Genomic DNA, 27210 nt, shown 5'->3' on the forward strand with positions numbered 1-27210 from the left:
GCCAGGACCCGGCCCTGCCAGCCTCTGCTTTCACTGTGCCGCCCCCACAGGGGCAACAACATCCTTTGTATTTGGAGTTGACTCTGCTGCCCTTTGGAGATCGCTGTGTGTAACGTGAGCTCCCGTGCAGAGCGTGCAGAGCGGTGGGGGGAGGCGGCCCTGCACTGCCCTGACCCCGGCCTGGGGAGGGAGGAGGAGGAGGCCGAGGAGGAGGAGGAGGAGGCCGAGGAGGAGGAGGAGGAGGCGGAGGAGGAGGAGGAGGAGGCCGAGGAGGAGGAGGAGGAGGCCGAGGAGGCGGCGGAGGAGGAGGCCTGCAGCATGGCAGGCCGGCTGGGCGCGCTCGCAGCGTCCGGGCTCTACCGGCGGCGCCGGCACCCACAGCGCCCGCCGCCCCCCGCGCCCGGGTAGGTGGCCCCGCGGGCGGTTGCGGGGACAGTGGCCGGAAAGCTGCAGCTGCGGCCCTTCCCCCGACGCCCAGCCTGGCCCTTGGACGGCCAGACCCGTCCCCCCGCCGCGTAGGGACAGCCCCGGGCTGGGGATCAGGTGGATCAGGTGGATCAGGTGGGGTCGGCGCGGTGGAGCCTGCGGTGGAGCCTGCGGGCCCGACGCCCTCTGGGGCCCACGACCCTGGGGTCTCACCCAGGCCGCGAGGCTGCGGTGTCAGGGCCCAGTTGGCCCGAGGGAGCCCCTCGCTGCTTTCACACCTGTCGCTTCACTGCCGCTTTGTAGATGGGTCAGGGGACTCGCTGCGCATCACTAGTCAAAAATGACCGAGCTGTGATCTGAAGCCAGTTTGGACCGACCCTAAAATCCGAGCTGCTTTGTCTTGTGGAGAATTGCCAGTGTAGACAACGGATGAAGGCCTCCTTAGGGGCGGGAAGGGAAGCCTGTGGGGCTCGGGTTGGCCTCAAGGCATCTGAGAAGAGGAGCTAACCTGGGGTGGGGAGAGGCCGAGGGGGCAGAGGTGGCAGTAGAGCCCCTGGTGTGTGTGTCAGGCTGGGCGCTGGGCTCCAGGGGCTGTCTGGGTGGAAACTCGTAGTAGAAGGTTGGGGACAGAGGGATGAGGGCTGTGAACTTGGGGTCACTGGCCCTGAAAGTGATGAGTGAGACCCCGGAGGAGGAGGTGGGGGCGGAAGGGAGGAAAACCCTGAGGGTGGGAGGAGGGGGTGGGGAGTCAGAGAAGAGACAGGGAGCAGCAATGAGAGAGGTGAGGAGGGATCTGGAGGATCCAGGAAGAAAGGACGTCCAGGGACTACTGCTATGCAGGGAAAATCCGGCCTCCTTGAGCTGTATCCCCTCAGGCAAGGCACCTTCTGGAGAGGTGATTGGGACTGAGCTACAGAGACATCTGGGGTTCAGGACGGAGCAAGGAGCAAGACATGGGGTAGAGGGCTGCAGGATGGGCTCCCATTGCACACCTGGATTGCAGTCCCCTTGTGCATCAGGACAGGGGCTGGACAAGCCCATTACTCAGGTGAGGAACCCGAGGCTTAGGACGCCAAGAAACTCACCCGAGCGTGGCAGTGCTGGAAGGGGAGCCCTCCTCAGTGGGCCTGTGGATGCCCTTGGACGTGCGTGCGGTGAGATGTGGTGCAGAGAACGGCGGCCAGGACACTGATAGGCCGGAGGCCAGGCTGGGGAGAGAGGTCACAGAATAGACTCCGCACAAGAACAAGGCCGAGACGCAAGGAGCGCACCGCGGCGTGGTATGAAAATCAGGCCTCAGGCAAGTCCCGAGCATGCGGGCACGTATGTTTATATGCTACTTGTCTTTATTTTTCTGTGCGCTGCTGGCTCATGCCCTTCCTCGGCTCTCAGTTCCTGGTGGGATGGTCTTAAAGCACACCTGCCTGAAAGCAAACGAAGCTGCTAGAGCAGAGGGGGATGGCTGAAGCTTCAGGAAAAGCCAGCTAATCTCCCATAGGCCCCAAACAGACTGTGAAGATGTTTCTGAGGGTGTAAGTGCGTCGTGCATAGCAGCCTAAGGCAGCATTTAGATTTTCCAGTCTTCCCAAGGCTGAGCATGGGCGCTGACTTTGTGTAAATTCTTTTTTCCTGTGCGTAGCCAGGTGACTCCGGCTGCTGGCTGCTGGCTGGCCTCGTGAGGGGGTGGCGGGGAGGAGGCCCAGGCCGTGCGGGGGGCAGCTTCCACCTGAGCTGCAGAGGTCGTGCTGCAGTGGGTCCCCCCTTTTCTCCCTGCACCTGGAACAGTGCCTGGGCCCCGAGTAGGTGCTCAGTAAAGACCTGTCAGATTAAGGAAGGACGGGATGCTACCGGCTGCCTGTTATGGAGCGGTTGTGGGCTGTGCTTGCAGGTGTCACCTCACTTAATCCAGCCGTGCCGGAAGGTGGCTGTTGCTAGCTAGTTTTACAGATGAGAAAGCCCAGGCTCAGAGGGTACTTTGCCACAGACCACGGAGTCAGGGAGCACCGGAGCCAGGTCAGCCCTGGTCTGCCTGGCCGTGGAGTACATGCACTGGCCTGATTGCTACTCAGGTCGACATGGCCTCAATAACACTGACTCATTCTCAGGTGTGGCCAGCCCCTGTCTGCTCCCAGGTACCCACTCTTATCTTTCTAGTCTCGGATGGGAGGGACGCTGAAGCAGGGTTGATTTTCTTTTCTTTCTAGGGTCTAGGATTGCTTTTCTTTTCTTTCTTCTTAAAATATATATATATATATATTTTTTTTTTAATTTGAGAGAGAGTGCAAGGGAAGGGTAGAAGGAGAAGCAGACTCCCAGCTGAGCAGGGAGCCTGATAGGGGGCTCGATCTCAGCACCCTGAGATCATGACCTGAGCCGAAGGCAGATGCATACCTGACTGAGCCATCCAGGTGCCTCAGGATCTAGGGTTGTTAAAAAGAAACTACAACAGAGAGTCTTGGATGGCTGTGCCTGTATAATGCCACCAGGAGCTGAAGGGACATGGTCCAGTCCCTATTGGCCCTCTCTGTACTTTGGTTTCCTTATCTCCTCAAAAGAAGTGGGCGCAGAGAGGGCTCCCCCACCCCATCCCAGGCTAATAGTCCTTGTAAAGCTCAGTGACATCTCATCACCTAGTGACATCTTGCACAAGCCACAGACTGGCTTGTGTCGGGCTTTCCAGATTGAGAGTATTTTGGGGTGCTGGGGAGGGTTACAGGAGAGGCACAGATGGTGTGCCCTTGTACACCATCTGGCCCCAGGCCGTGCCCTTGGCAGTGTGAGTGCTGTCCAGCTGCAGCAGGATGGTGGTGTCTCTTTGGGGGAAAAGCTAGGCTGACGTTGTGTGTCCCGTTCTTGGCTGGAATGTGTGAAGGAGGACGTGGAATGTCTTTGTCTCCTACCCTTTCCCCTCTTGCAGGCTGTGGGCCTTCCTAAGCACTGGGCTGCAGAGGAGGTGCTCTGGAAGGCTCTCAGAGTAGCCGCAGGAAAGCGGGGCTCTCTTTACCCCATGCTTGGCCTGCCTGGCCCCGTGCTTATCACTCTGTACCCTGTGAGCTCTTCACTTTGGCTCCATGAGGCGCATCTTTTTGCAGATGAGGCCCAGAGAAGCTGGGACCCGTTTCCAAGTCCCCCAGCTGATGGCGGGGGCTGTCAGGATTCAAACATGGAGGGCTGAACCCACAGCCCCCTTTTGTGTCCTGGCCTCCTGCAGAAGCGGCTGGCATTCTCTGATGGTGACATGGTTTGGTTATTAGACGCATTTGTGTGTCTGTCTGTCCCTCTGTCTTAGGCCAGCGGGTGGGAGTGTTGTCTGTGGTCCCTAGCAGGCTGGTGGGGGGGATGCAGACCCACGTGTGCCTTGAGGGTGCTGCTGCCACCCAGGACTTGGGCTGGGGCAGCCAGTGGGTGTGAAAGGTAGGTGGTCATCTCCACACCCTACTTTCCTATGCCAGGGCTCATGAAGGCACATAGGGGACAGATGGCAAAATGTTCCACCTGATGTGCGCAGGGACCCAGCCAGGGAACTAGACACCAGTTAAAGGCCAACTGCTCTGGCCCGGAGGCCAGGTGAAGATGGGCAGGGAGGGAGGGTGTGGCCAGCTGCTGTGCGGACGGCATCTGTCCGGGTCCCGGCCGGGAGCCCAGCCCCAGTGAGGTGGAATCGCAGATGAGAGTTTACCAGAGGGTCTACTCACGAGGGTGCAGTGGCTGAGGGCTGGTTTGGTGTCTGGGCTAGTGGCACACGAGTGACAGTGGCCACGAGGTGGGCCACCTGTGAGGTGCAGCTTTGGCAGAGAAGACAGCCCTCCGGCAGCCACTGCAGGTGGGAGGTGGGTCAGAGGCCAGAGGCCAGAGGTCAGGGGCCTGGGGAGGGTGGGTGGGTGCTCTGCGGTGCTCACTTTCAGGGCTCGGGGCTCTGGGTTTAAGCCGTAATACAAAAGCCTGGGGCTGGACTTGAATCCTTGTTTTTCCTTCATTTTCTGGGTCCTCTGAGTGGGGAATTCCAGGTCCGGAGTCACAGGATTTCCTGTTGATGTCTCACTTCCCCAAGAGAAGCAAGGTCCTGTGCACGGCCGGGGTGGGCACTTCCTCCCCTCACCGTGGGTGTGTGCTGTGGACGACGGGGCTGCCTGGATCGCAGGGCTCCCCGCGGGATGTACGCCCACGCGGCCCTGAGGCCCACCTGTGGGGCCCAGCTGGGGGTGGGGGGTGCAGGGCGTGTGTCAGGTGCTAGCGCAGGCCCCCACGCCCCTTGCATCTTGGGCTCTGCCTGACTCTTCCTCCGCTGTCTTGCCTCCTTACCCTGGAGGCCGGTACGTGGCCAGAGAAGGTGGCTTTGGTCTCCAGAACACAGCGGGGGGCGGGCGGAGGCACGCAGACACCCAGCACGGCTGGGAGGCTTCCGAGGAGCCCTCCGGCCCTGGCCCTGCCATAGGGTTTCCCATCCGTGCCGAACAGAGAGCAAGTCCGCCTGGGGGCCCCGGCCCAGCTTCTAGCCTGTCTCCGGGGCCAGCAGCCCCCTGTCAGACCCACCGTCCACAGCTACGCCACGACACAGAGCCCTCTGGCACTTCCTGCGCTATCCTGTTCAGGTGTCCTTCCGGCCTGTGGTCAGCACTTGAACACCCCAGCAAGAGCTTCGCTCACTTCAGAATTCCTCTCGTAATGCTGTGGCAGCCAGGGAGGGATGGGGTCCACACCCAGGAGGCAAGACAGGCTGGAGAGCCATTCTCAAGGGCGCTCAGCTGTGTCCAGCCACCCTGGATGTCCACCTGATGTTTCCAGCTGGTCACCTTTCCCCTTGATGAGCCTGGCTGTCCTGCTTTGCCACCACCAATCTGTCGGAGTTGACACTTGAGACAAAACCTATTTGCCGCCCTTATAGCAAAAGGCACAGGCATCAGCGTGCTGGAAGGTCAGGGAGTCTGGGAGTCTGACGGTTCCTCCTGGCCACGCCTCAGGGCCCCTCAGCACGGGGCCAGCTCAGAGTGGGCATGTGTCCCTGTGGTTCGGTTTGGACTCCACTCCTCCCGGGAGGAAGGCTGCCACTTGTCTTGGGCACGGTATTGCCCACCCTGGATGAGATTTGCTCCCCAGCCTGGCCCTATCCCGAAGATTCACACTCTCACCTTGCCTGTGGTAGGGTGGTGGGTTATGTCGCTTCTGAGGGCAGAGCAAAGAGCCATTGCAGTTTGACCATCCTGGGTTCAAATCTGAACTCCGTCATCTGCCTGTGAGCTTGGGCGTTACTTAACCTCTCTGAGCCTTAGGTCTCTCATCTGGAGGCCCGGGGGTTGCCTCAGGGATTAAACAAGAGTGGAATGCAGAGCTACCGACTTGTGCCTGGGTGAAGTTCTGGAGGTGACAGGAGGCATAAGAGGGGGCTGAGGTGGCCACTGGCACTGCAACACATGGACAGCATGATGAAGACTAAGCAGCCTGGGAGCCAAGCAGGGACGTTGACAGCTACTGCACGGTCCTCTTGAGGGCTCACCGTGGCCAGCATGCCGCTGAGTGCTTACACAGGTCCCTCCTCTAACTGGCCTGTGACCCATCCTGTTGTCTTCCACGGCTGGGAGTCTGAGCCTGGAGAGTGAGGTACAGCCCAGGCCGCCGTAAGAGCACCTGTCTTGAGCCCTTGCTGCTCTGACCGGTGGGTGCCTGGCTGTGGCCCGGCCACGTCTGATGCTCTGTGGAAGTGCACAGGGGCTGCAGGGCACGGTGGAAAGATGGGGGCTTCAGTCTGGACAGGTGCTGGTCTCCAATCCAGGCTTTGCCTCCATCCACTTTGGCCCTCAGGAAGGACACCAACACTCTGTGGGCTTTGGCTTGCTCGTCTGTAAATCGGAAATGCTGCTCTGGCTTATAGGGTTGTCATCTGGGAACATACACTGTAGCCCCGGCGTGTGCAGGCACTGTGGGCCGCGGGAGCTTAGGCAGATGTGTAGGGCCGCTGTGCAGGCCCAGGTGCCAGGTGGCTTGGCTCTGAGTGCGTGCTGCTGAGTCCTTATGGGGCCAAGACCCTCATCAGGGTGAGGACTTCCTCACTCTGGAAGGCATTTGAAGTTTCTAAGGAGGGAGGCAGGCCCCTTGAGTGCAGCCCTCCAGGCTTGCTCATCCCAACCCTCCCGTTCTTTCTCTCCCCAGCAATATGTCCAATGCCTTGGCCAACGCGGTGTGCCAGCGCTGCCAGGCGCGCTTCGCCCCCGGCCGAGCGGATCGTCAACAGCAACGGAGAGCTGTATCATGAGCACTGCTTTGTGTGTGCCCAGTGCTTCCGGCCATTCCCCGAGGGGCTCTTCTATGAGGTGAGGATGCTCCCAAGACCCTCGGCCGGATGGCTTTATTGGAGTCCGAGCCCCCAGCCAGCTCAGAGTTTGCTCTTCTAGGAGCCTCTGGGCTGTGTCTGGCTGTGGTCCTGACCAGTGACCAACGGGCAGTCGTGCCAGGTCTTGGACATGCCGCACTTTGTGGGTCCCTCCCTACCTGTATCCCCCCCGTGGCTGTGGGCGCTGAAGGAGAGTCACCATTCACCCAGCCCCCACTGGGTGGACTCTGGGAGGCCACAGTATGCAAACACCCTGCCCTGGTGGCACATACCCTCCCTTGGGATCAGATGGTAAACACAATAAATATAAATATGTGGTATATCAGATGGTGCTCAGTGCTCTGGTTATAAGGAATCTCAGGGTTCAGAGGGTGGGTGATCAGGGAAGGTAATGTCTGAGCAGACCTGGAGGTGGTGAGGGAGCCATGCACACATCTGCAGGAAGAGCACTCAGCAGAGAGCACTGTCAGGTGCAAAGGCCCTAAGGTCAGAGCACGCAGGGTATTTGGGGTGCAGTAGGAGGCAGTATGTCTGACATCTGAAGAGGACCACTCTCCTTGCTGTGCTGAGGAGAGACTAATGTGGGCAGTCACAGAAGCTAGAGAACAGGTGGGACCAGAAGCTGGATTACCGAAAAAATCCAGATCAAGTAAAGCAGTCTAGACTGGGCCCCACTGGCTCATGAGAGCAGATTGTGTGAATTTTCGATAATCTTGCCAGCTAGTGACTAAACATAACTCTTACTCAAAATTAAATCATATAAATTTACAGTGAGATAAAATTTTATTTATTGAAAACAAAGGAAATACATACTCAAAATCCACCGTTTCCTAATTATTTTATTATTTCCTATTATCATCTATGCCTTTGAGGTTATTTGTCTATTGTCTCTGGGTGGTAGAAACAGTACCCTGATGGCCGCTGCACATACTTAACTGCATGCTGTTGGCATGTTGGTATGGCATTGTCCATGGCGGGAATATTTACACCATAGAAATTGGTAAATGCTACAGATTGGACCCCATTTTCCGAAGGGCTGGTGGGTAATCATTTACCAGTGCACCACTGGGGCTGCAGTGGAGGTGGTGCCCAGGGTGCAGAGGCTGGAGAGACCTCGAAGGTACAGCCGATGGGATTGACAGATGGCTGTGTGGTATGTGAACTCCTTCTGGCAGCGTCGGGGCAGCTAGGAGTCTGCCCGCCTCCTAGGAGGTGCTGGCCCGCTGTGGAGGCAGGGTGAGCCGAGGCACAGCTCCGTTTGAGGCGGCCACGTGCCTGGAACAAAGCCCAGCACACAGTAGATGCTCAGGAAATGTGCGTTGCTGACTGAATTTCACACCCTGCCACCTCCACAGGCCACTGGGTAGGGCTATATTCAGTTGCAGCCCAACAGGATTCTCATCTCAGAGAAGAGGGCAAACCAACATTTTTTTGAAGGAAGAGAAAATTGTCAAAGAAGAAGAAGGCAGAGGCAAGGTTTGCCACCCTTGGGGCCGGGGCAAGGGCCATCATTACCCCGGCAGATGGGGATGACGGCTGGTGCCCAGAGTGGCTGCTGCTGGCTGCAGGACTTAGGGTTCTCCTCAGGCCCCCATATTTTTCCTGTGTCCCTTGTTCTGTCTCCCCACTCTGGGGCTCTTGTGACCTCGGGGGGAAATGGACTTCTCACACAGAGGAGACACACAGGAAGTAGGGCCAAGTGACATTTATAAATCAGACTTGATCCCAGCCCTTGGCTCCCTCCCAGGACCACCAGGGCCAAGGTCTTGCGCAAACAACAGTGGCTTTGGAGGTCTGGCCTTATCAGGTTCCCAACTTCTTGGAGACCCCTCACTTTGCACGCCCTCCTGCCCTGTTGAAAGGGCCAGTTCTAGCAGATTCCCTCCCATCTCTAGGCTCTGGAATGCCTTCCTCTCAGCACCCCCAACCCCTGCAGTCTCTTCCAGCTCCTTACCATCTCCTCCAGGAAGCCTTCTCTGGTGGGAGGGTTGGGTGCTGCACTCTGCTTCCTGCAACGGTAGCAATTGCACACATTGGGGTGCTTGTCTAGCCTTCCTGAGGGCGGGTCCTTATCCAACAAAGAAAGACTGACCAGCTCAGGGGGAATGATGAGGGTTTGCCTGAACTTTCTCTGCTGGCCCGTTTGCAGTTTGAAGGCCGGAAGTACTGCGAACATGACTTCCAAATGCTATTTGCTCCATGCTGTGGATCCTGCGGTAAGGGCTGGACGCAGCACACTCCGCTGTGTGCCTGGGATTGGGCAGGTGGGCGGGGAGTTACAGGCGCACTTCCCTGACCCCCTCTCTGAGCCCCAGCGTCTGCAGGCATCACCTTCCCAGGCTCTGGGAGGGGAGCACTGTAACCAGGCTGAGGGTCAGGCGAGTGCCAGGGTGGGCAGGGCCTGGGAGGGGGTTTGTGGGGGGGGGCACACGCCTGCCTCAGCAAGCAGGGACCCATCTCTTCCAGGTGAGTTTATCATTGGCCGCGTCATCAAGGCCATGAACAACAACTGGCACCCGGGGTGCTTCCGCTGTGAGCTGTGTGACGTGGAGCTGGCTGACCTGGGCTTCGTGAAGAATGCTGGCAGGTGAGGTGGGCGGGTTCTGGGTGGGAGGAGGGCCCTCACCCAGGCACTGCTCAGTGAGCACCAGGCCCATGTGGTATGTGCCACATGCTGGGTCCCTGCAAAGCAGAAGAGACCCCTGGTTTACAGGTGAGAGCCAGGGCTGGAGAGAGCAGGAGGTGACCAGTCAGCACCTGCCTCGGGCCTGAGGGTGCTCCCAGGAGCAGATGGACAACAGGCAGCCAGGAGGAAGGTGGCCGGAGCAGGAGCCATGAGATGCAGTGGGTGGGTCATCACTGCTGCCTGGCCACCACACGCCACTGACCCCACTACCCACCTCCTTCCCCGTGCCCAGGGCTAAATCCCGCTGAAATCATTGAACCAGGGGGCCCAAGTTGACTCTTCAATTCAGGGCACCTCAGGATCAGTTTCCTTGGTAGGCTAATTTCCTGGCTTCTAGGAAGCCTGGCTCTTATCTCCCAGAACCATCTCTATACCTCCTGCCCTCCAGAGCAAGGGCCTCCCCCCACAATGACTTTCCCTGCTCCCTGCACTGGCACTGCCCCTGCCTCAGTCACAGCGCACCATGGAGGCCCTGTGCTGCTCCTCCCCACGTCCCGCGGCTCCCCACCCTCTCTGGCAGGGCTCTCTGCTTCAGTCTGCCTCTTTCTCCCAGAGCTGTGCTCCCTCCCACTGTGGTTCTCCAGCTTGTTCCAGCACCCTCCTCTCACATCCTCCCCGCTGCCAGGCTGGTCATTCCTCTTGCCCTCCAGACCCACAGGGGCCTGCTGGTCCTCTCTTGACCTCTCAGCAGGCTTCACGGCAGCTCTCACTTCTGGCTGGAGTGCCTCCTGCCCCGGTGCCCAGGACCCTGTGTTCTCGTGGTTTCCTCCTGCCTCGTGGCTCTGCTGGGCCCTCTTCTCTCGGATTTGGGGTTCAGTACATGGCCCTCATGTCTGTCCTGAAGTCCCAGAGCCCTGGCTGGCAGGCATGTGCTGGACAATCCGGATGGGGTGGACATGCCTCCACCCCATGTATACCTCTCCCTGGGGTCCTCAGCTGCCTGTGTACCATGTCTGCTTGGTGTCCACTGGGCATCCCAAGGCAACAACAGGCCCCAAACAAACTGGTTTCTCTTCTGCTGACTACCAGTCTCCCTGTGCTGATGAAGATCACCACCCACCCTACCCGTCTGTCTGACTCCCCGGCCTCTCCTACCTTTCCCCCCTCTGTTCTCTGCCACTGTATCCCGTGCTCTGACCACTGCCTATAGCGATCTCACCCACCTGCCTGCTCCATGTTGACTGCTGTTGCTCTGGGTATCTGCAGGTGACTGGGCAGGAGGTGCCTGTATCGTTGTCTACGGGCGGGCTGGGGGGGCAGATGGTGTCACAGGAGTCCCGTGCCAATTGGAGGTCACCTGCAGGGTGTGGGCCCGAGCAAGCCCTCTCTCCTTCTGAGCTACAGCTCACACTGAGCCCTCTGTCCTGGGAGCGGCTGGAAGCACTTGAGAAGTAAAGTAATGGAAGCGCGGCCCTGCTCAGACCCCCTGGCCTGGGCCAGCCCTCTGAGGCCTGTGATACAGGACTTAGTGTCCACGTGGGGCCAGCCTGCATGGGGGGCTGTCAGAACCGGAGGCAAAAGCCTGTGCTGCCTGGCTTCTCCTGTCTTCACTTCTGCTTTGCCTTCTTGGGTGCAGGGGAGGAGGTCTGGGAAGGTGGTTATGTTACCCACTCACGAAAACCTTCAGCATCACAGTACAGTTATGGTTATGATCAGTATGATCAAGTGCCAAAGGGACCTGCCAGGGTGGTAGGTGCCATGCCAGGGAGTAGAACAGCTCAAAGGTTGGCCCCCTGTGGCTGGTCAAGCCTCCTGACAGGGGGCAGGGCTCAGGATGCCCCTGCTGGCCTGGGCTAGTGGGAGACAGGGTCACATGCCAGGCATAACTCCCTGCTGGAGGTGTCCTGAGGCAGTGATGGAGCCTGGCTCCCCATATCTGTCCACCGTGCTGTGTGCACCACCAACTCAGCAGGGATTAGGCAGCTCCAGAGATTGTCGGGCTACATGCAGGCCCGTGTGGGCTCACCGCGGGAGGGATCCGGAACCCAGAACCAGGGTGACGTGCTCAGAGACTGTCACCTGGTGGCCAGGTGCTTACAATACTCAGCTAGGAGTTAGAGTCCATGGCCCCTAAACTTAGGGGGCGTCTGGCAAAGGCGCCATCCAGGGAACTCAAAGTCCTTACCCCTCCACCAAGATTCCTGCTCCGCCTTCTCTTGAGTCATTCGCAGCTGCCTCCTGGGGTTCTTTCTGCAGAGCTTTGCTGCTGTGTGTTCTTTGTGGCGGGAAGGACATTGGGAGTCTAGCAAGCAGCCCTTGGGAAAGAAAGACGCTCATTGTTCAGGAGCTGTTCCCCTGGCCTCCCCTCCCACCCCCACGCGATGCAGTCACTGAATATCTAGTAAGTGCGAGTGAGCAGTGCCAGCAAAGTCTCTGCAGACGGTGGCTGATTGGGCCCATCGAGGGGTGTCCAGTGTTAGGGACTTGCGCATCAGATCAGACGGAGCCGGAGCCGGGTGCTGGGTACTGAGTTCTGCCCTTGGAGGGGGCGGCAGGGACGCCCCGGGAAGAAGTCACACTCCTCCAGTCTGGGTCGCAGGTGCCCCGGCGGGGGAGTCCCTCCGAGGACAGTCTGTGGCAGTGCGGCGGGGGGGGGGGCCCAAGGCTGGCGTCGGTCCCCTCCTGTCGCCCTGTCCTGGGGCTCACAGCTCCGACCTGGCGCTCAGCGAGCTCTCGTTGGTTTTCCCTTCAAAGCTGGGGGGTGGGCCTGAGAGCCTTTTGCCACAGATCAGGTTGCACAGGGCGTCGCGGAACTTCTCGGCCACAAAGAAGTACATGACTGGGTCCAGCGCCCCGTTGAGGCTGGTGAGGCAGGAGGTGATGCGGTTTCCCAGGGCCAGGACGCGCTGGGTGGCGCACGAGGTGCCGCGGCCGCGGTAGTGCAGCACGTAGGCGGCGCGGTGGACGTGGTAGGGCACGAAGCACACCAGGAAGATGGTGAGCACCACGGCGATCATGCGGACCGCCTTGCTCTTGAGGCGCTTTTCCACCCGGGGGCCCTGCCGCAGGCTGCGGATGATCAGCAGGTAACAGGTGACGGTGGTGACGAACGGGAAGGTGAAGGCCACGGCCAGGGACACAAGGGCGTGGTGGGAGGCCTTCTCCCGGTACAGCTGCAGGCAGATGACCGTGTGGTTGGTCTGCACCGTCTGTGCGCTCACCAGCAGCGGGGCCATGGCCACGGCCACCACCACCCAGAGGAAGGCACAGGCCAGGTGTGCGTAGAGGGGCCTGCGGAGCTTGAGGGACTTGACGGGGTGCACGATGGCCAGGAAGCGGTCAGCGCTGATGCAAGTGAGGAAGTAGATGCTGGCGTACATGTTGAGGTAGAAGAGGAAGCCGGTGAGCCTGCACGGGATTTCCCCAAATGGCCAGTGGTTCCCAGAGAAGTGGTAGACGAGGCGGGTGGGCAGGACCAGCACGCAGGACAGGTCGGCCACAGCCAGGTGCATCAAGAATACGTTGGCAGGGGTGCCCGACTTGTGGTCCCGGATGAAAAGCCACAGGGCCAGGGCATTGCCAACAAAAGCCAGGATGAAGTCCAGGAGGTAGAAGGAGGCAAAGAGGATGTTCTCCAGGGGCGTCTCCTGGCCGCATTGCTGTGCGGTGGCCAGGGAGGAGTTAGCAGTCAGACCCGAGGAAGCCACCTCTATGCCATTCATGCTTCAGCCGGAAGCAGAGCTGGGGGACGAGCCTGGAGGGAGCAAGCAGATGGGCTCCAGAGCCTGGAACCCGAGAAGCTGCTTAGCTCGGCATCACCTTGGGGACTACTGAAGGCAGCTCCTGTGTTCACCTGGGGGGAGTGAGTGTCAGAGCCTCTCTGAAGCTCAGCACAAAGCAAAAATGAAGCCAGGGCTTGGAGCTTGCCAGGCCACTGCTGCGGCTCACTTCCCACTGCTCAGCTGCCTCCCTGCCAGGCACACAGGAGCCTGGGCCCTGGGGCTGGGTGTCCCAGAGGTCCACTCTCTCAGACCATGGGGACGGTGGCTCTGGGATGGAGGGAGCATTCCCGTATTTTCTGCCATGCTCCCAAGTGTTCTTTTTGAATGGCAGGGGATGGAGTGAGGGGCTCTTGGACTCAACTCCCAGTGGGTGGGCGGGGTAGATCTATCTTTCTTTCTTTCTTTCTTTCTTTCTTTCTTTCTTTCTTTCTTTGATTTATTTATTTATGTGGGAGAGATAGAGAGAGGAGGAAAAATCCTCGGTGGGGGGAGTGTCAGAGGGAGAGAATCCTCAAGCAAACTACTGGCTTAGCAGGGAGCCCAACGCAGGGCTTGATTCCAGGACCCTGAGGTTAGGAGCTGAAATGAAGAGTTGGACACCTAACCCACTGAGCCACCCAGGCGTCCCTAAATCACCTATTTCTGAGAGCCTGGTGCATGCAAGCACGGCCAGCTTCTCTTTGGCCTCATCCTTGCAGGGTGAACCCTGCTCACCCTAAGTCTCAGGACCCTTCCTGGCCCGCCTACCCAGGCCCTGTGGCATTTCCCACCAACCGCAGTGCGAAGCCTGTCAGGGCTTTGTGCTCCTCTCCTGTCAGCCCCTGACCACAGCTCCCCCAACACCTGCCACCCAGAAGGGCCCCAACAGCAGTATAGTGACGGGCAGTTTCCTGGGAAGTCAGGGGCCTGCTGTCCGTTGGCACCTGAAAGCCATCCAGGGCTGGGTCCCAAGCTTTCTGGACTCAGCCTACCAACTCCATTGTGGACATCCTACAGGGTGGAGACCTGTATTTCAGAAAGCCCTGCCCTTGGGCCCCAGGCCAGTAGGGGAGATTTTACCACCCGGAGTAGTTTAACAACCAGGAGGCAGATTCTTTTCTAGGAGAGGAAGAGCTATTTTTCCCAGAGGTAGTGAGACTGGCTATGGTTTTCCAGCCAAGTCTGGCTGCCCCAGAGAGGCCTGGGGCCCTGTCTGCTTGGCCTCCCTAGCCTGGTTTACCCACACCTGCGGGGGCCAGCTTAGAGCCCAGCCATGGGTCATTTATATTTAGCAAACTCCAGTTCTGGGTGGGTGTTCCCTGCTGCCTGCCTGACAGAGGAACAGACTCCTGTGTTGATATTGGCCAACTCAAGAGACCCAAAAAGAAGAGGGAGGCTCCCAAATACCCTGCCCCCCTCACCAGCCCTGGGAGTGGGAGGTGTGGGCAGAAGAGGGCAGGACACCAGGGCCAGAGCAGCCTCCACCTGACCCGCATGTCCTGCATCCCTGGGCTGCTGCCAGCCCCTCGTTCTCATGCCTGGCAGACCCTCACCTGCAGGGCAGCTTCTGGGGCCTCCCTGGAAGCCTGGCCTCCTGACACCCACACTGCCCACCTATGTGGCTGGGCTGCAGGGGCAGGAGAGGGGCTCACAGGAGAGAAGTGGCATCCCAGCAGCTGGAGGAGGAGCACAGGCTGTGGCCATGGCAGGGTCAGGGATGTGATCCTGGCTGAGCCTGGCTCTGTACCGAGCAGGCAGGCAGCTGGAGCAAGTTCTCGGCAAGCGTCTCCTGGCCTCAATTCCCTCTGGAGGCATGGTGGCAGCTCTTTGAGCACAGCAGCTCCTGGAGGAGGAGGCTGGGTGCCATCCCTAGGCATGGATGAAGAACAGAGGCATGTAGCGGGGCCTGGCATGCTCCCTCTCAGTAGACAGAACAGAGCAGGTGGTCCAGCTTGTGGGTATGCCGAGCTGTCAGGCTGGGCGGCAGCTGGACCCTCCCCATCATGTTTCATCAATCACCCCTGGGGTCCTGTAACCATCCCCCTTATCCCTGTCTCTTCAGCACACACATGGAGGGGTGAGGGCAGGCTGCCTGAAGCAGGAGAGAGCCAGGGGCGATGCAAGTGAGTGGCACAGAGCATCTGGCCAGTCACCATCCTCGGGGAAAGTGGGGTACTTTCCTAACGGTATCACGTTAGTTATTGAAGGGATCCAGGGAAGTTCCCTTGCCCAGATGATTTCCCCTGCTCCAGCGTGGGTCAGGATGCCTGAAATCCAATACAGAGGCTACCTTCCTGCTGTTTCCAGGTGTGTGTACCCCAAGGTGTGGAGGCCAGGGAAGCCCTGGCTGTTGGAGAGGGGATGGGGCCAAGTGAGGGAAGGGTCATGTAGAACTGGGGAGCTGGATACCCTCTGCTCTGGGCTGCCCCTCATGCCTGGACTCCGCCCCTCAGTACAGTTACCCCCCGGCCCCTCCCGGAGGGCTGCTCGCAGGTACTGACTACCCAGTCTGCCAGGCCTCTGCATCGGTAGCTTCCTTGCACAGACCTGGGATTAAGAAGTCTAGGCTTAAAATCGGCTAACTTGCCCAAGGTCATTTGGCTGGGGACGGTGGTCCTAGATTTGGAAGTCAGATCAGGGACACCTAGCTGGGACACCCAGCACCTCCTGGAGCACTGCCTGGCCTCTGGAGGCTGCTGGGTGCCGGGTGCCAGAGTAGGGAGTGTGGCTCAGCCTCAGGGCTCATGCTGGAAGTGTCTCCTGGGCTCAGCGGCACTTTCTCGGGGTCTGGCCCCAGGAAGGGTGATGTCATTTTTGGTGCCCAGTGCAAAATGACAATGTCGGCCCTTTATCCCAAAGTAGGAGTTTCAAGATGGTAACCGAAGAGCATTACATCGATTGTGGGGCCTGCCTGGCTGCACAGGTTGCTGGCCCGTTGTGGTATCTGGTGGTCATGGCAGCACCTGGCCGTCTGCCTCCTGCCCAGTGCCCTCGGCTTCCCGCCACCACTGAAGGCTGCATGCACAATGCTCTCTCTGAGATTGAGACTTAATTTAAAAATACTTTTAGGCCTGTTTCTGGTTTGTTGAGGTTTCTTTGCCTCTCCCATGGTAGGAGTTTTGATACTGATTTTTGCAGTGTGGTCTGAAATGGGCCCCTGTCTCCCTCTCTATGCGTACCCTAGAGATGCAAGCCTTGGCCTGCCCTTGTGGGCTCCTCCGTGGGGCTGCTCAGGGCAGGGTGGCGTGGGCACATGGAGGGCGCCTGGGCCTGGACATCGGGGGTCTGGGGCTGTGGGTCAGGCAAGCATCAGAGGCAGGTCCTGGGCCTCCGTGGAGGGGAGGCCTGGGCAGGTGGGGCTGTAGGTGGGGCTGTAGGAAGAGGCCCAAGGTGGCAGGGCCTTGGTGGGCCGACACTGCAGTCCCTCACACAGGCCGGCACCTCTTCTCTCTGCTCCATCTGGCTCCTCCCTGCGCCCTGGTGGCCTCGCAGTGGAGAGCCTGGATTCTGATTCCAGCTGACTGTCGTGGCAGTCACCCTCCGTAAGCCCGGACAAGGGGATAGGAATACCTCCTAGCGGGCCTGCTGTGATCCAGACAAAGGCAGCCTTCAATAAGTAGGTGGTGCCGTCATCACAGAGTGTCTCAGGGACAGGGGCACCCAGTGCTGCCCTTGCTCTGGGTTGGCCTCTGCTTGGCGCCTAAACCCCCTGCCTGCCCTCACTGGGTCCTTGTCCTTACCTCTCTCAGCTGGGTGCAGGCACAAGGGCAGGAGGGCTGCGGGCGGCAGGTGGGCTGTGGTCAGTGGGTGGTGGCGCTGGCGGTGGGCTCCGTGCCGCTGGAAGCCTGGCTATTTAAGGAGAGAGGGGAGACTGCAGCCCCTCTGGCCCTGAAAGGCTGCTTCATTCCGAGAGGTTCCTTGTGTGGTGGGCCACTCCTACGGCTGCCTCTGCCGCCACTGGGTTGTGAATATTCCAGTGTGTCCTAGGCCCAGGGCCCCCACCCCCACCCCCAGCCTGGCCACCAAGCATCACAGAAGTCGGGTGTGTGACTGCTCGAAGACGTGGAGTGGGCGCGGGCTGGGTGGGGTGGGGGCAGGCTGGGGCTGGCAGAGACAAGAGGACGTTTCAGCAGGGGATAATTTCCTACCCACGGGGGGGGGGGGGGGGGGGGGGCGGGAGGGGCTGGCCGCCATGGCAACAGGCCTGGGCTTCCAAGCCTGCTCAGAGGACAGTAGAGGGGGACAGTGAATGGGGAGGCTGAGAGGCTGAGCAGCCTTGTTTGGTGGAATGAGAGGGGACTCTTTCAGGACACTTGCTGTAGGGTCCTTGTGTCTTGCCCTGTATAATTAGGCTCCATTCGGACGTGCGGAATAAATCATGGCCTTTATCTTGAGCGAGGCACAGCTGCGGGCTGCCTCATAATGGGGCGCTGTCTGGGCCTGTGGGGACATGGTACAGCCCACGAGGCTGGCCCTTACCTGTGCGGGCTCCTCCTTTGGACAGGAGGCCTGTGAAGATGGCCACTGCTGCCCACTCCCTAGGTGTCCCCAAGACCCCTCCTAGGGGTGGCTCGAGGCTGGGGGTCCAGGTGTGGGCAGTGGCTGCTACTGAGCATGCCTCCCTGTCTTTCCCCAGATAATAGCATTGGGAACAAAATCACCGTGCTTGATCTCAAAAGACCTTTAAGTTTTTTAGTTAAAACATTAAAAATGTACATAGCTATCATTGAGAAGTAACTACTATGTATACAATTTTAACCTCGTTTTCCACATAATCATGTGCAGTTGGGATTATGGCCCATTTCACAGATGAGGAAACAGGTTCAGAGGGGTGAAGTAACTTGCCAGGAAGGGGCAGCATCTAGAATTGTGCCCAACAGGATACAAAATCAATGCCCAGAAGTCAGTGGCATTTCTATACACTAACAATGAGACTGAAGAAAGAGAAATTAAGGAGTCAATCCCATTTACAATTGCACCCAAAAGCATAAGACACCTAGGAATAAACCTAACCAAAGAGGTAAAGGATCTATACCCTAAAAACTACAGAACACTTCTGAAGGAAATTGAGGAAGACACAAAGAGATGGAAAAATATTCCATGCTCATGGATTGGCAGAATTAATGTTGTGAAAATGTCAATGTTACCCAGGGAAATGTACACGTTTAATGCAATCCCTATCACAATACCATGGACTTTCTTCAGAGAGTTAGAACAAATTATTTTAAGATTTGTGTGGAATCAGAAAAGACTCCGAATAGCCAGGGGAATTTTAAAAAAGAAAACCTTAGCTGGGGGCATCACAATGCCAGATTTCAGGCTGTGCTACAAAGCTGTGGTCATCAAGACAGTGTGGTCCTGGCACAAAAACAGACACATAGATCAATGGAACAGAATAGAGAACCCAGAAGTGGACCCTGAACTTTGTGGTCAACTAATATTCGATAAAGGAGGAAAGACTATCCACTGGAAGAAAGACAGTCTCTTCAATAAATGGTGCTGGGCAAACTGGACATCCAGATGCAGAAGAATGAAACTGGACCACTCTCTTGAACCATACACAAAGATAAACTCAAAATGGATGAAAGATCTAAATGTGAGACAAGAGTCCATCAAGATCCTAGAGGAGAGCACAGGCAACACCCTTTTTGAACTCGGCCACAGTGACTTCTTGCAAGATACATCCATGAAGGCAAAAGAAACAAAAGCAAAAATGAACTACTAGGACTTCAAGATAAGAAGCTTTTGCACAGCGAAGGATACAGTCAACAAAACTCAAAGACAACCTACAGATGGGAGATGTTTGCAAATGACGTATCAGATAAAGGGCCAGTATCCAAGATCTATAAAGAACTTATTAAACTCAACAGCAAAGAAACAAACAATCCCATCATGAAATGGGCAAAAGACATGAAGAGAAATCTCACAGAGGAAGACATGGACATGGCCAACATGCACATGAGAAAATGCTCCGCATCACTGGCCATCAGGGAAATACAAATCAAAACCACAATGAGATCCCACCTCACACCAGTGAGAATGGGGAAAATTAACAAGGCAGGAAACCACAAATGTTGGAGAGGATGCGGAGAAAAGGGAACCCTCTTGCACTGTTGGTGGGAATGTGAACTGGTGCAGCCACTCTGGGAAACTGTGTGGAGGTTCCTCAAAGAGTTAAAAATAGACCTGCCCTACGACCCAGCAATTGCACTGCTGGGGATTTACCCCAAAGATACAGATGCAGTGAAACGCCGGGACACCTGCACCCCGATGTTTCTAGCAGCAATGTCCACAATAGCCAAACTGTGGAAGGAGCCTCGGTGTCCATCGAAAGATGATGGATAAAGAAGATGTGGTCTATGTATACAATGGAATATTCCTCAGCCATTAGAAACGACAAATACCCACCATTTGCTTCAACGTGGATGGAACTGGAGGGTATTATGCTGAGTGAAGTAAGTCAATCGGAGAAGGACAAACATTATATGTTCTCATTCATTTGGGGAATATAAATAATAGTGAAAAGGAATATAAGGGAAGGGAGAAGAAATGTTGGGAAATATCAGGAAGGGAGACAGAACATAAAGACTCCTAACTCGGGGAAACGACCTAGGGGTGGTGGAAGGGGAGGAGGGCGGGGGGTGGGGGTGACTGGGTGATGGGCACTGAGGGGGGCACTTGACGGGATGAGCACTGGGTGTTATTCTGTATGTTGGCAAATTGAACACCAATAAAAAATAAATTTATTATTAAAAAAAAAAAAAGAATTGTGCCCAAGCATGTGTCACTCCAAAACTTAAGATTTGTGTGTGTTAGTTTTGGTTTGTTCCAGTTTTTCTGTTGTACCTTGATGCCAGAATTCTTAGGTTCCATCTTCATTCTACCAAGAAAAAAATTCTGCAGATTGTCTTTGGATTTGGTGCTGGGATCAGGTCTGCTGAAAAGATGCTTCCCGGAGCACCTGGTGGCTCACTCAGTTAAGTGTCGGCCTTCAGCTCAGGTCATGGTCTCGGAGTCCTGGAATCAAGTCCTGCTCAGCAAGGCTCCCTGCTCAGCAAGAAGGCTGCTTCTCCTTCTCTCGCTCTAATATAAATAAATTAAATCTTAAAAAAAAAAAAAAAAGGAAAAGATGTTTCTTATCTGGGGTTTCTTGTGGGGTGCAGGGCTCCTCGATTTGGTCTCTGCTGGCAGCCAGTGGAGCATGCAAGTGTGCGCTCAGGGCCTGGCTGCTCCCCTGTGCCACCCCGAGTGGAGATCTGGAAGGACTGGCTCACATGAATTTGAAACAAGGCTGTCTGACCGGCTATTCCTGTTGTTGGGTGGTTGCTGACAGTAGGAATCGACTGTGAGGGAATCGACTGTCGTAGCAGAATTCGGTGGAGTTGTGCTAATTTCTGTAGCTTTGAAACAAAAGTTATTCCATTCGGCTTGAGTGTTGTCCTAATGCTAAGAGTAGTCACCAAAATTGGGAGTGGAGTCATAGGGAATAAATGCTGTGTGTGTGACAGAGACACAAGCAGGTGGCGGGTGTGATGTGGAGAGGGTAAGCCACAGAGGTCTGGTGGCTGGGGGTGCGGGGCGCAGCTCTGCTTGGGCCTGTCTGGGGGTCTGGGTGAGTGGGGTAGGCACAGGGCTCCGGGCACCGAAGGCACAAAGCCTTGGTCAGGGAGATGAAGACCGCAGCAAGGACAGGCCCGTCTGTGTCCCGTGGGTAGGTGGAGCCCGGGGGCCCTGCTGAGGGTCCCGACTCCTAGTTCTGGCCTGGCTGTATTGTCATGGGAGGTGATTCCCACTGTCTCTCCTTCCTCTCTTTTACAATCATTCATTCACTCATGTACCGCAGACTCAGCTTACGGGGCCACCTTGTGTGGGGCACAGCCTGGAGCCAGTCAGCAGCTTACCAAGTGGCTCCTGGGCACTCATTTGGCCCCTTGGCCTTCACACAAGCTGGGGAGATGAGACATGCATAAGGCAGGCAGCCAGCAGTGTTACGCTGTGGGGAGTCCAGACCAAGTGAGGTGGCAGGCACGTAGCCGAGGCTGTGGACAGTGAGTTGGCCTCCCTGGCATCTAGGATCTGTCCATCATACCCACTTGCAGGATCCTGAGTCTGAGAGTTGATCTCTGAACTAGATTCCTTGATCTGCCTATAAAAGAGGCTGACTGTGGGTATTAGGTCCCCATGGGGGCTGCTGAGGGGTAGAGAGCCTCCCCCTGGATGGGCGCCTGGGAAGGCAGGAGGGGAGGGCCCGGATGCATCAGGACGGCTTACAGATGAGGTGGCAGGTGGGGATGGGAGTAGTGCACTGGGGCCTTGTACATCTTTGCTCGGGCCCCTGCGTCTAAATTCCTGCCATCGTTGAGGCACAAGGAAACAGAAACCATGTTGATTTCTCCCTTAATAGAGAGCACAGCTGTTGCCCAATGCAAGGAGTAGCATGAGAAACTACTATGAGGTCTTTACAAAAAAGTCTCTGTAACGATAGTTCCTGGTTTGGGGTCCTCCGTCTGACACAGCTGTGCTTGTCTCTGGATACAGAAAGCCTGTAGATGTATGGGTCCCTCTTTGTCTGAGAGACCCCAAAGGAAGGGGGTGTGCACCCTTGGCCACTACGCTGGGCACAGCAGGGTTTTCAAGCTGATAGTCATGATTTACTCATGCACCCATGTTCAAAGACATTTGAAAAATAAAGTCAATTTTTCAGCAAATGGCAATGAAATGTCCACTCTATTCCATATGATGTTCTAGGCTCAGAAAACGCGGGGAAGTAGAAAACTAGCACATTTGCTCTGCCATCCGAAGACAGCAAATGCCAACGTTCTTTCTGGTCATTTTTTGCAGGACCCCCTTGGTAGAGGGCACACCTGTAGACATCCTGGCCGCAGGATTAGCTTGCTCTCGTGGACCACTGGCCAAGCCTCTCGAGGCCTAGAGGCATTGTTAAAGCTGCAGGCGGGAGTCCCCGGGGCTCTTCTCCCAAGAGGTGGACCATGCTGTCTGGCAAGGAAGAGGGGGAGCAGATAGTCGGGCCTTACACCTGCCTCACTTCCCACAGGCACCTGTGCCGGCCTTGTCACAACCGAGAGAAGGCCAAGGGCCTGGGCAAGTATGTCTGTCAGCGGTGCCATCTGGTCATTGATGAGCAACCCCTTATGTTCAAGAACGACGCCTACCACCCGGACCACTTCAGTTGCACCCACTGCGGGTATGTGTGTAACGGGCAGGTGGTGAGCCGGGTGGGTGCCCCCCTCCCGGGGCAGTGATGGAACAGGGTGGGTGGACCAGTTGGAAAGGGGGTGCAGGGTGGAGGTAGCAGCATCACTGCAGGAAACGCCTTTCTCCAGTGTTCAGGGAGCACTTGCATGAGGCCCCGCTGGAGACAAGGTGAGGGAGGGTTGGGCCCCAGGACGCTGGGAGGAAGGGATCAAACACTTGGAGGGCGAGGGCAGGGTGGAGGGGATCCTGCAGAGGATCCCTCGTGCATGCCCCAGACGCTCAGTCTGGTGCAGAGGGGCCAGAGAACAGATCTGCTTCTCAGAGGGCCTGACAATGCACAACACAGGCGGCCTTCTGAGAGGCCTGTGCAGGAATCTTGTGCCCTGGGGCCTGTCTGGGGCACAGGAAGTCCTCGACGGGACCAGGGATCAAAGAGCCGTCTGCTCCAGGCGCTCTATTGGACCAGACAGGGGCCTCTCCAGAAGCTGCTCCCCAGGGCTGGAGGGGGCAGGGGGACCTGCCCGTGCCAGTGCAAGCCCTGAAGAGGGGCAGGGGTGTCACCTGGGGCTCTGCTCTATCTTCCAGGAAGGAGCTGACCGCAGAGGCCCGAGAGCTGAAGGGAGAGCTGTATTGCCTGCCCTGCCATGACAAAATGGGCGTCCCTATCTGTGGGGCCTGCCGCCGGCCCATCGAGGGCCGTGTGGTCAACGCGTTGGGCAAGCAGTGGCACGTGGAGGTGAGCGAGGCCAGGAGGTGGCGGTGGGCTCACCGTTGTATTTGGAGTCCGGCCCTGCAGCTCCTCCACACTCCCGCTGCCAGGCCACTCGGCTTGCTTCTTCCTCTGGGTGCTGCCCCTCCTTGTCCCTGGCCTCCGCAGGAGCCAGTAGTAGGCTCAGACCACGGTCAGGCAGCTGCATCCACCTACTTTCCTCTCCCCTCCTGGCCTAGAAGATTCCAAAGTCACGAGAAAACTTTGGGGACAGTCTGCCTAAAGGCACCGTCTGGCATTATGGTTGGCAGAACTGGCTGTGTACAGCCTCATGTAGATACAGAAGCTGGCACACCTGCTGGTGGAGCTCCTCAGGTGTGTGTGCCTGGGGCACCTGGGACACTCGCCTCCACGCTGTGCTCCGATGGCCTTGCCGACACTCGTTGGAAGGGAGGCTTGTGTTCCCTGGGGCCCTGACTAGTCCGTCCCCCAGAAGCCCTGCCATGGGTGGCTTCTTGGGGAGGCTTCCGATGCAGGCCCTGGCCCCGAGCCTGGTGACGAGGGCAGATCCCCACACACCACGTGAATGGGAAGACGCTGCTCAGTGGCTCCGGGGCTTGTAGGGGATGCCCCCGACACAGGCAGGCACCATGCTCATAACAGAGCAGCCCCCCCAGAGGGCCACCCTGCCACAGGCACCTCGCCAGCACGCGGCAGCTGGCACTGAGGTTGCGGCAGGTAAGAGCAGCTCTGGACAGGATGGCGCTGGGTCACTGCGCATTAGGAAAGGAGTGGGGTTGGCTGCCTTGCGGGCCGTCCATGCAGGTCCATGCCGCCTGTCAGTTCTGACTCCAGGGTGGCCCTCCACCTCCTGGGGTGGTCGCTCCAGCCCTCAGCTGCCCTGCTGCCCTCTCTCCTCTCAGCACTTCGTCTGCGCCAAGTGTGAGAAGCCGTTCCTGGGGCACCGGCACTATGAGAAGAAGGGCCTGGCCTACTGTGAGACCCATTACAACCAGGTGGGGCCCGGGGGCAGACAGTGGACGGGCAGGGCCTGTGAAGCGGGGGCCAGTGGGGCCTTCAGGGAGGCGAGGTGGCATGAGTGGCTGGCACGCAGCCGGCACCCATTGGGGCAGGAGAAGACCAGGGTGGCCCCTTCAGAGCCTGTGCTGGGCGTCCTGGGAGACTCTGGCCCCGACGTGCTGTGGGAACTGAATGAGAGGGCCGTGGGCATCCTAGGTTCATGGGAGTGATGCGTGCCGCCATCCTCCTCCCTCCCAGTCTGCAGAGCTGCCCAGTGGCTGTGCCACAGAGGTCAGGGGCTAGGCCCTGGGGCGTGCCCTCTCATGGACCCCAGCAGGGGTAGTGGGGTTCTCCCTAGGAGCAACGCCTCAGCCTGCGGTCTGTCCCAGGGTGGTGATTCTGTTGAGCCAGGGGTGCCCTCACGTCAGGCCTGAGGCTGCACCTTGCAGGAGGGGCCCAGGAGTCTGAGGAGGATGCTTGAGAGCAGCTGTTGGGGGGTGGGATGGGGGTCAGTGGCAGCCTTGGCCCTGCGCCAGGGCGTGACTGCCCACCACGAGTTTGACACCTGCTACGTCCACAGCTCTTTGGGGACGTCTGCTATAACTGCAGCCATGTGATTGAGGGCGATGGTAAGGATCCTCTGTCCCTGGCCTGTGCCCCCTTGCCCCCCTGCATGTGTCTGCTCTCCCTCTGGCACGTGAGTCCTGCAGCTGCAGGCCCAGCTGGTTCCACCCAGCCTGGGCCTGCTGAGCCTGCCTGCCTCCGCCCCTCGCAGTGGTGTCAGCCCTCAACAAGGCCTGGTGCGTGAATTGCTTCTCCTGTTCCACCTGCAACAGCAAGCTCACCCTGAAGTAAGTGGTGCCGGCCTTCGGGGGGGCCCAGTGTGGGCAGACGGGACTGCACCGTGTCTTCTTCCTCCTGGAGCCTGCCATGGGAGCTCACATTTGAGTGGGCTTCCCCTGGGCTCTTCGTCAGGCTTTTCCAGAAAGCCTGCTGTGGTCGGGGCCTGGGGCTGCCAGGGCCCCCAGGACATCGTGAGGGTTGGGGGGAGGCGAGCCTCCAATACAGCAGCAAAGACCCTGGGCTCTGGCGGGGGAAGGGCATTCTGCTCAGGGAACAGCACATGTGAAGGCCGAGGAGTCCGACCACTGGCTCCTCCAGGAAGCCACAGGAGGTGCAGAGTGGCTGGAGTTGTGAGGTGAGACAGAACCCGGGTTTCTGAGGACAGCGGGGAGTTATGGATGGTTCTGGAGTATCAGAGGCTTCTGGGAGGGAAAGGAGGCCTGGCAGCCTGTTTCCTCATCCTCCGTGACCTCTGGCTGGAAGCTCACCCCGCAACCTGGACTGCTAGGGGCCGGGGCTCTGCTTCTGCAGAGCCTGACGTGGTGGGGCCAGGAGCCCTCCTGACTGCCCGACCTCCTCCCCAGGAACAAGTTTGTGGAGTTCGACATGAAGCCCGTGTGCAAGAGATGCTACGAGAAGTTTCCCCTGGAGCTGAAGAAGCGGCTGAAGAAGCTGTCGGAGCTGGCTGCCCGCAAGGCCCACCCCAAGTCCGTGGGCCTCAACTCCGCCTGAGGGGCCTCCTGCCTGCCCTCTGCCTCCATGGCCCCCTACCTGCTAGTGACCCTGCTCCTGGTGCCCCTTCCCGTTGCTGCCTCCACGCCGCATCTCTGCTCCCTGCCTGTGGCCTCCCCTTCCTTCCTTCTTTCCTCCCCTCTTCCTCCCCCCTCATCTCTTCTCCTTCCCTCCCGCCCCATCCACCGGTTCTTCCCCTCTTCCCTCTCCTCCCCGTTCTCTTTGCTCACGAACCCCCCTTTTACCCCTAATCCCTCATCTCTGTCTCCTCCCCAGGCCTTTCTTCTCTCCCTTGCTATGGGCTCTTCTCTTTCCTTCCACAAAGGCATAGGGCAGATGCAGGGGCCTTGAGCCTAGGACAGGCCTGTGCCCACAAGCTTTAGCTCCAGGTCCTCTGGGGACATGGGAGCCTCAGCGCCTGGGGTCTCCTGGCCCTGGTCATGGGCCACTGCTCCCAGCCTTGCTCGTCCTGACCTGTCCCACTCCTGCAGGGGCACCCGGCAGCTCACGTCCTCCTGCGTGGGAGCTTGACCAGCTTCCACCCCAAGGTGGTCCCACTCTGCACAAATGGCCCTGGGGGGCCACAGCCAGGCGGCTGCTCCAGCCCTGTGACCCTGACCATGAGGATGGGGGCCTCTGGTGACCACCCTTTCACCCTTGGCCACATGCTCACGCAAACAAGTAGGATCCTTGTGCTTAAATCGGGTCGGTAAATCCTGCCACTGTACCCCTCAAATCATCAGGAGGGACAAGGACTCCACCCCCACCCTTGCTGTCACTCAGGAAGCCTCCGTCCTGAAATCCGGCCTTGGCTACTCCACTCTGGGCCAGCAGCCACTGTGGTTCCCCCAAGCCCCTCTGTGGTCCCCATAGCACCTCAGGCTCCCTGCTCCCCCCACAAGGGCACACGCTGATCCTCTGGGTGCAGCTGGCCAGGGGGCAGAAGGTAGTGGGAGGCTCATCCTCCCACTCACTTCCGGGTGGGTGGGTGGCTCATTCCGACCCTCCAGGGAGGACACTTCCTCCGTGGCTAGCACAGGATGTGGTGCTTGCACAATGAATGAAGGCTTATTTACACGACCACATGGCTTGCTTGGTTTTTGACATGAGAGTGAGGACGTGAGGCAGCAGCCCCTGTGGACATTACTGCTTTGAGGGTGTTGAATGCTTAGAGAAGCAGACACCAAACAAGACAGGTGACAGAGAGGTCCAGCTGGGATCCAGTCCTTGTTCTCAGGGGCAGGCTGCTGTCAGGCCTTGGAGACAAGTCCAGCCAGAAACCCTCAGTCCATGAAGGCTGGCTGGGTGGGCAGGATGGAGCGGGCCAGCATGGTGGGGATGACCCCGGGCCACCAAGGCCCTGCATCCAGCTCTGCTCCTGCCTGGGCACTGGCCTTAGCATGAAGCCAGCAACCAGAGAGCAGGCAGGCCTGGCCCGCACCCCCCCAGGCCCTCCGGGCAGCGGTTATGTATCCCAGTGCCCCGTGAGGGAAGGAGAAAGGTAAGCTGGGGGGCCTCACAGGAAGAGGAGGGAGGAAGGGGGGGGAAG

The 27210-nt window shown here is 58.2% G+C and overlaps 2 protein-coding genes across 2 annotated transcripts; one reads left to right on the top strand and one right to left on the bottom strand.

The window, feature by feature from the left end:
* Positions 1-227: 227 nt before the first annotated feature.
* On the top strand, positions 228-26741 carry LIMS2 (LIM zinc finger domain containing 2). The gene is given in 11 exon segments (XM_041739992.1): positions 228-404; positions 6574-6631; positions 6633-6734; positions 8904-8970; positions 9221-9341; positions 22197-22346; positions 22943-23093; positions 23990-24082; positions 24667-24715; positions 24862-24937; positions 25514-26741. Coding segments are annotated over 11 exon segments (1101 nt in total). The 5' UTR covers positions 228-318; the 3' UTR covers positions 25662-26741.
* GPR17 (G protein-coupled receptor 17) lies at positions 6764-17560 on the bottom strand. The gene is made up of 2 exons (XM_041739993.1): positions 16882-17560; positions 6764-13165 (listed from the first exon to the last, which is right to left on the bottom strand). Exon 2 carries the CDS (start codon positions 13100-13102, stop codon positions 12083-12085), a length of 1020 nt encoding a protein of 339 aa, XP_041595927.1. The 5' UTR covers positions 13103-13165; positions 16882-17560; the 3' UTR covers positions 6764-12082.
* Positions 26742-27210: the final 469 nt, after the last annotated feature.

This window comes from Vulpes lagopus, chromosome 24, assembly GCF_018345385.1.
Source record: "Vulpes lagopus strain Blue_001 chromosome 24, ASM1834538v1, whole genome shotgun sequence".
NCBI classification, from domain to species: domain Eukaryota; kingdom Metazoa; phylum Chordata; class Mammalia; order Carnivora; family Canidae; genus Vulpes; species Vulpes lagopus.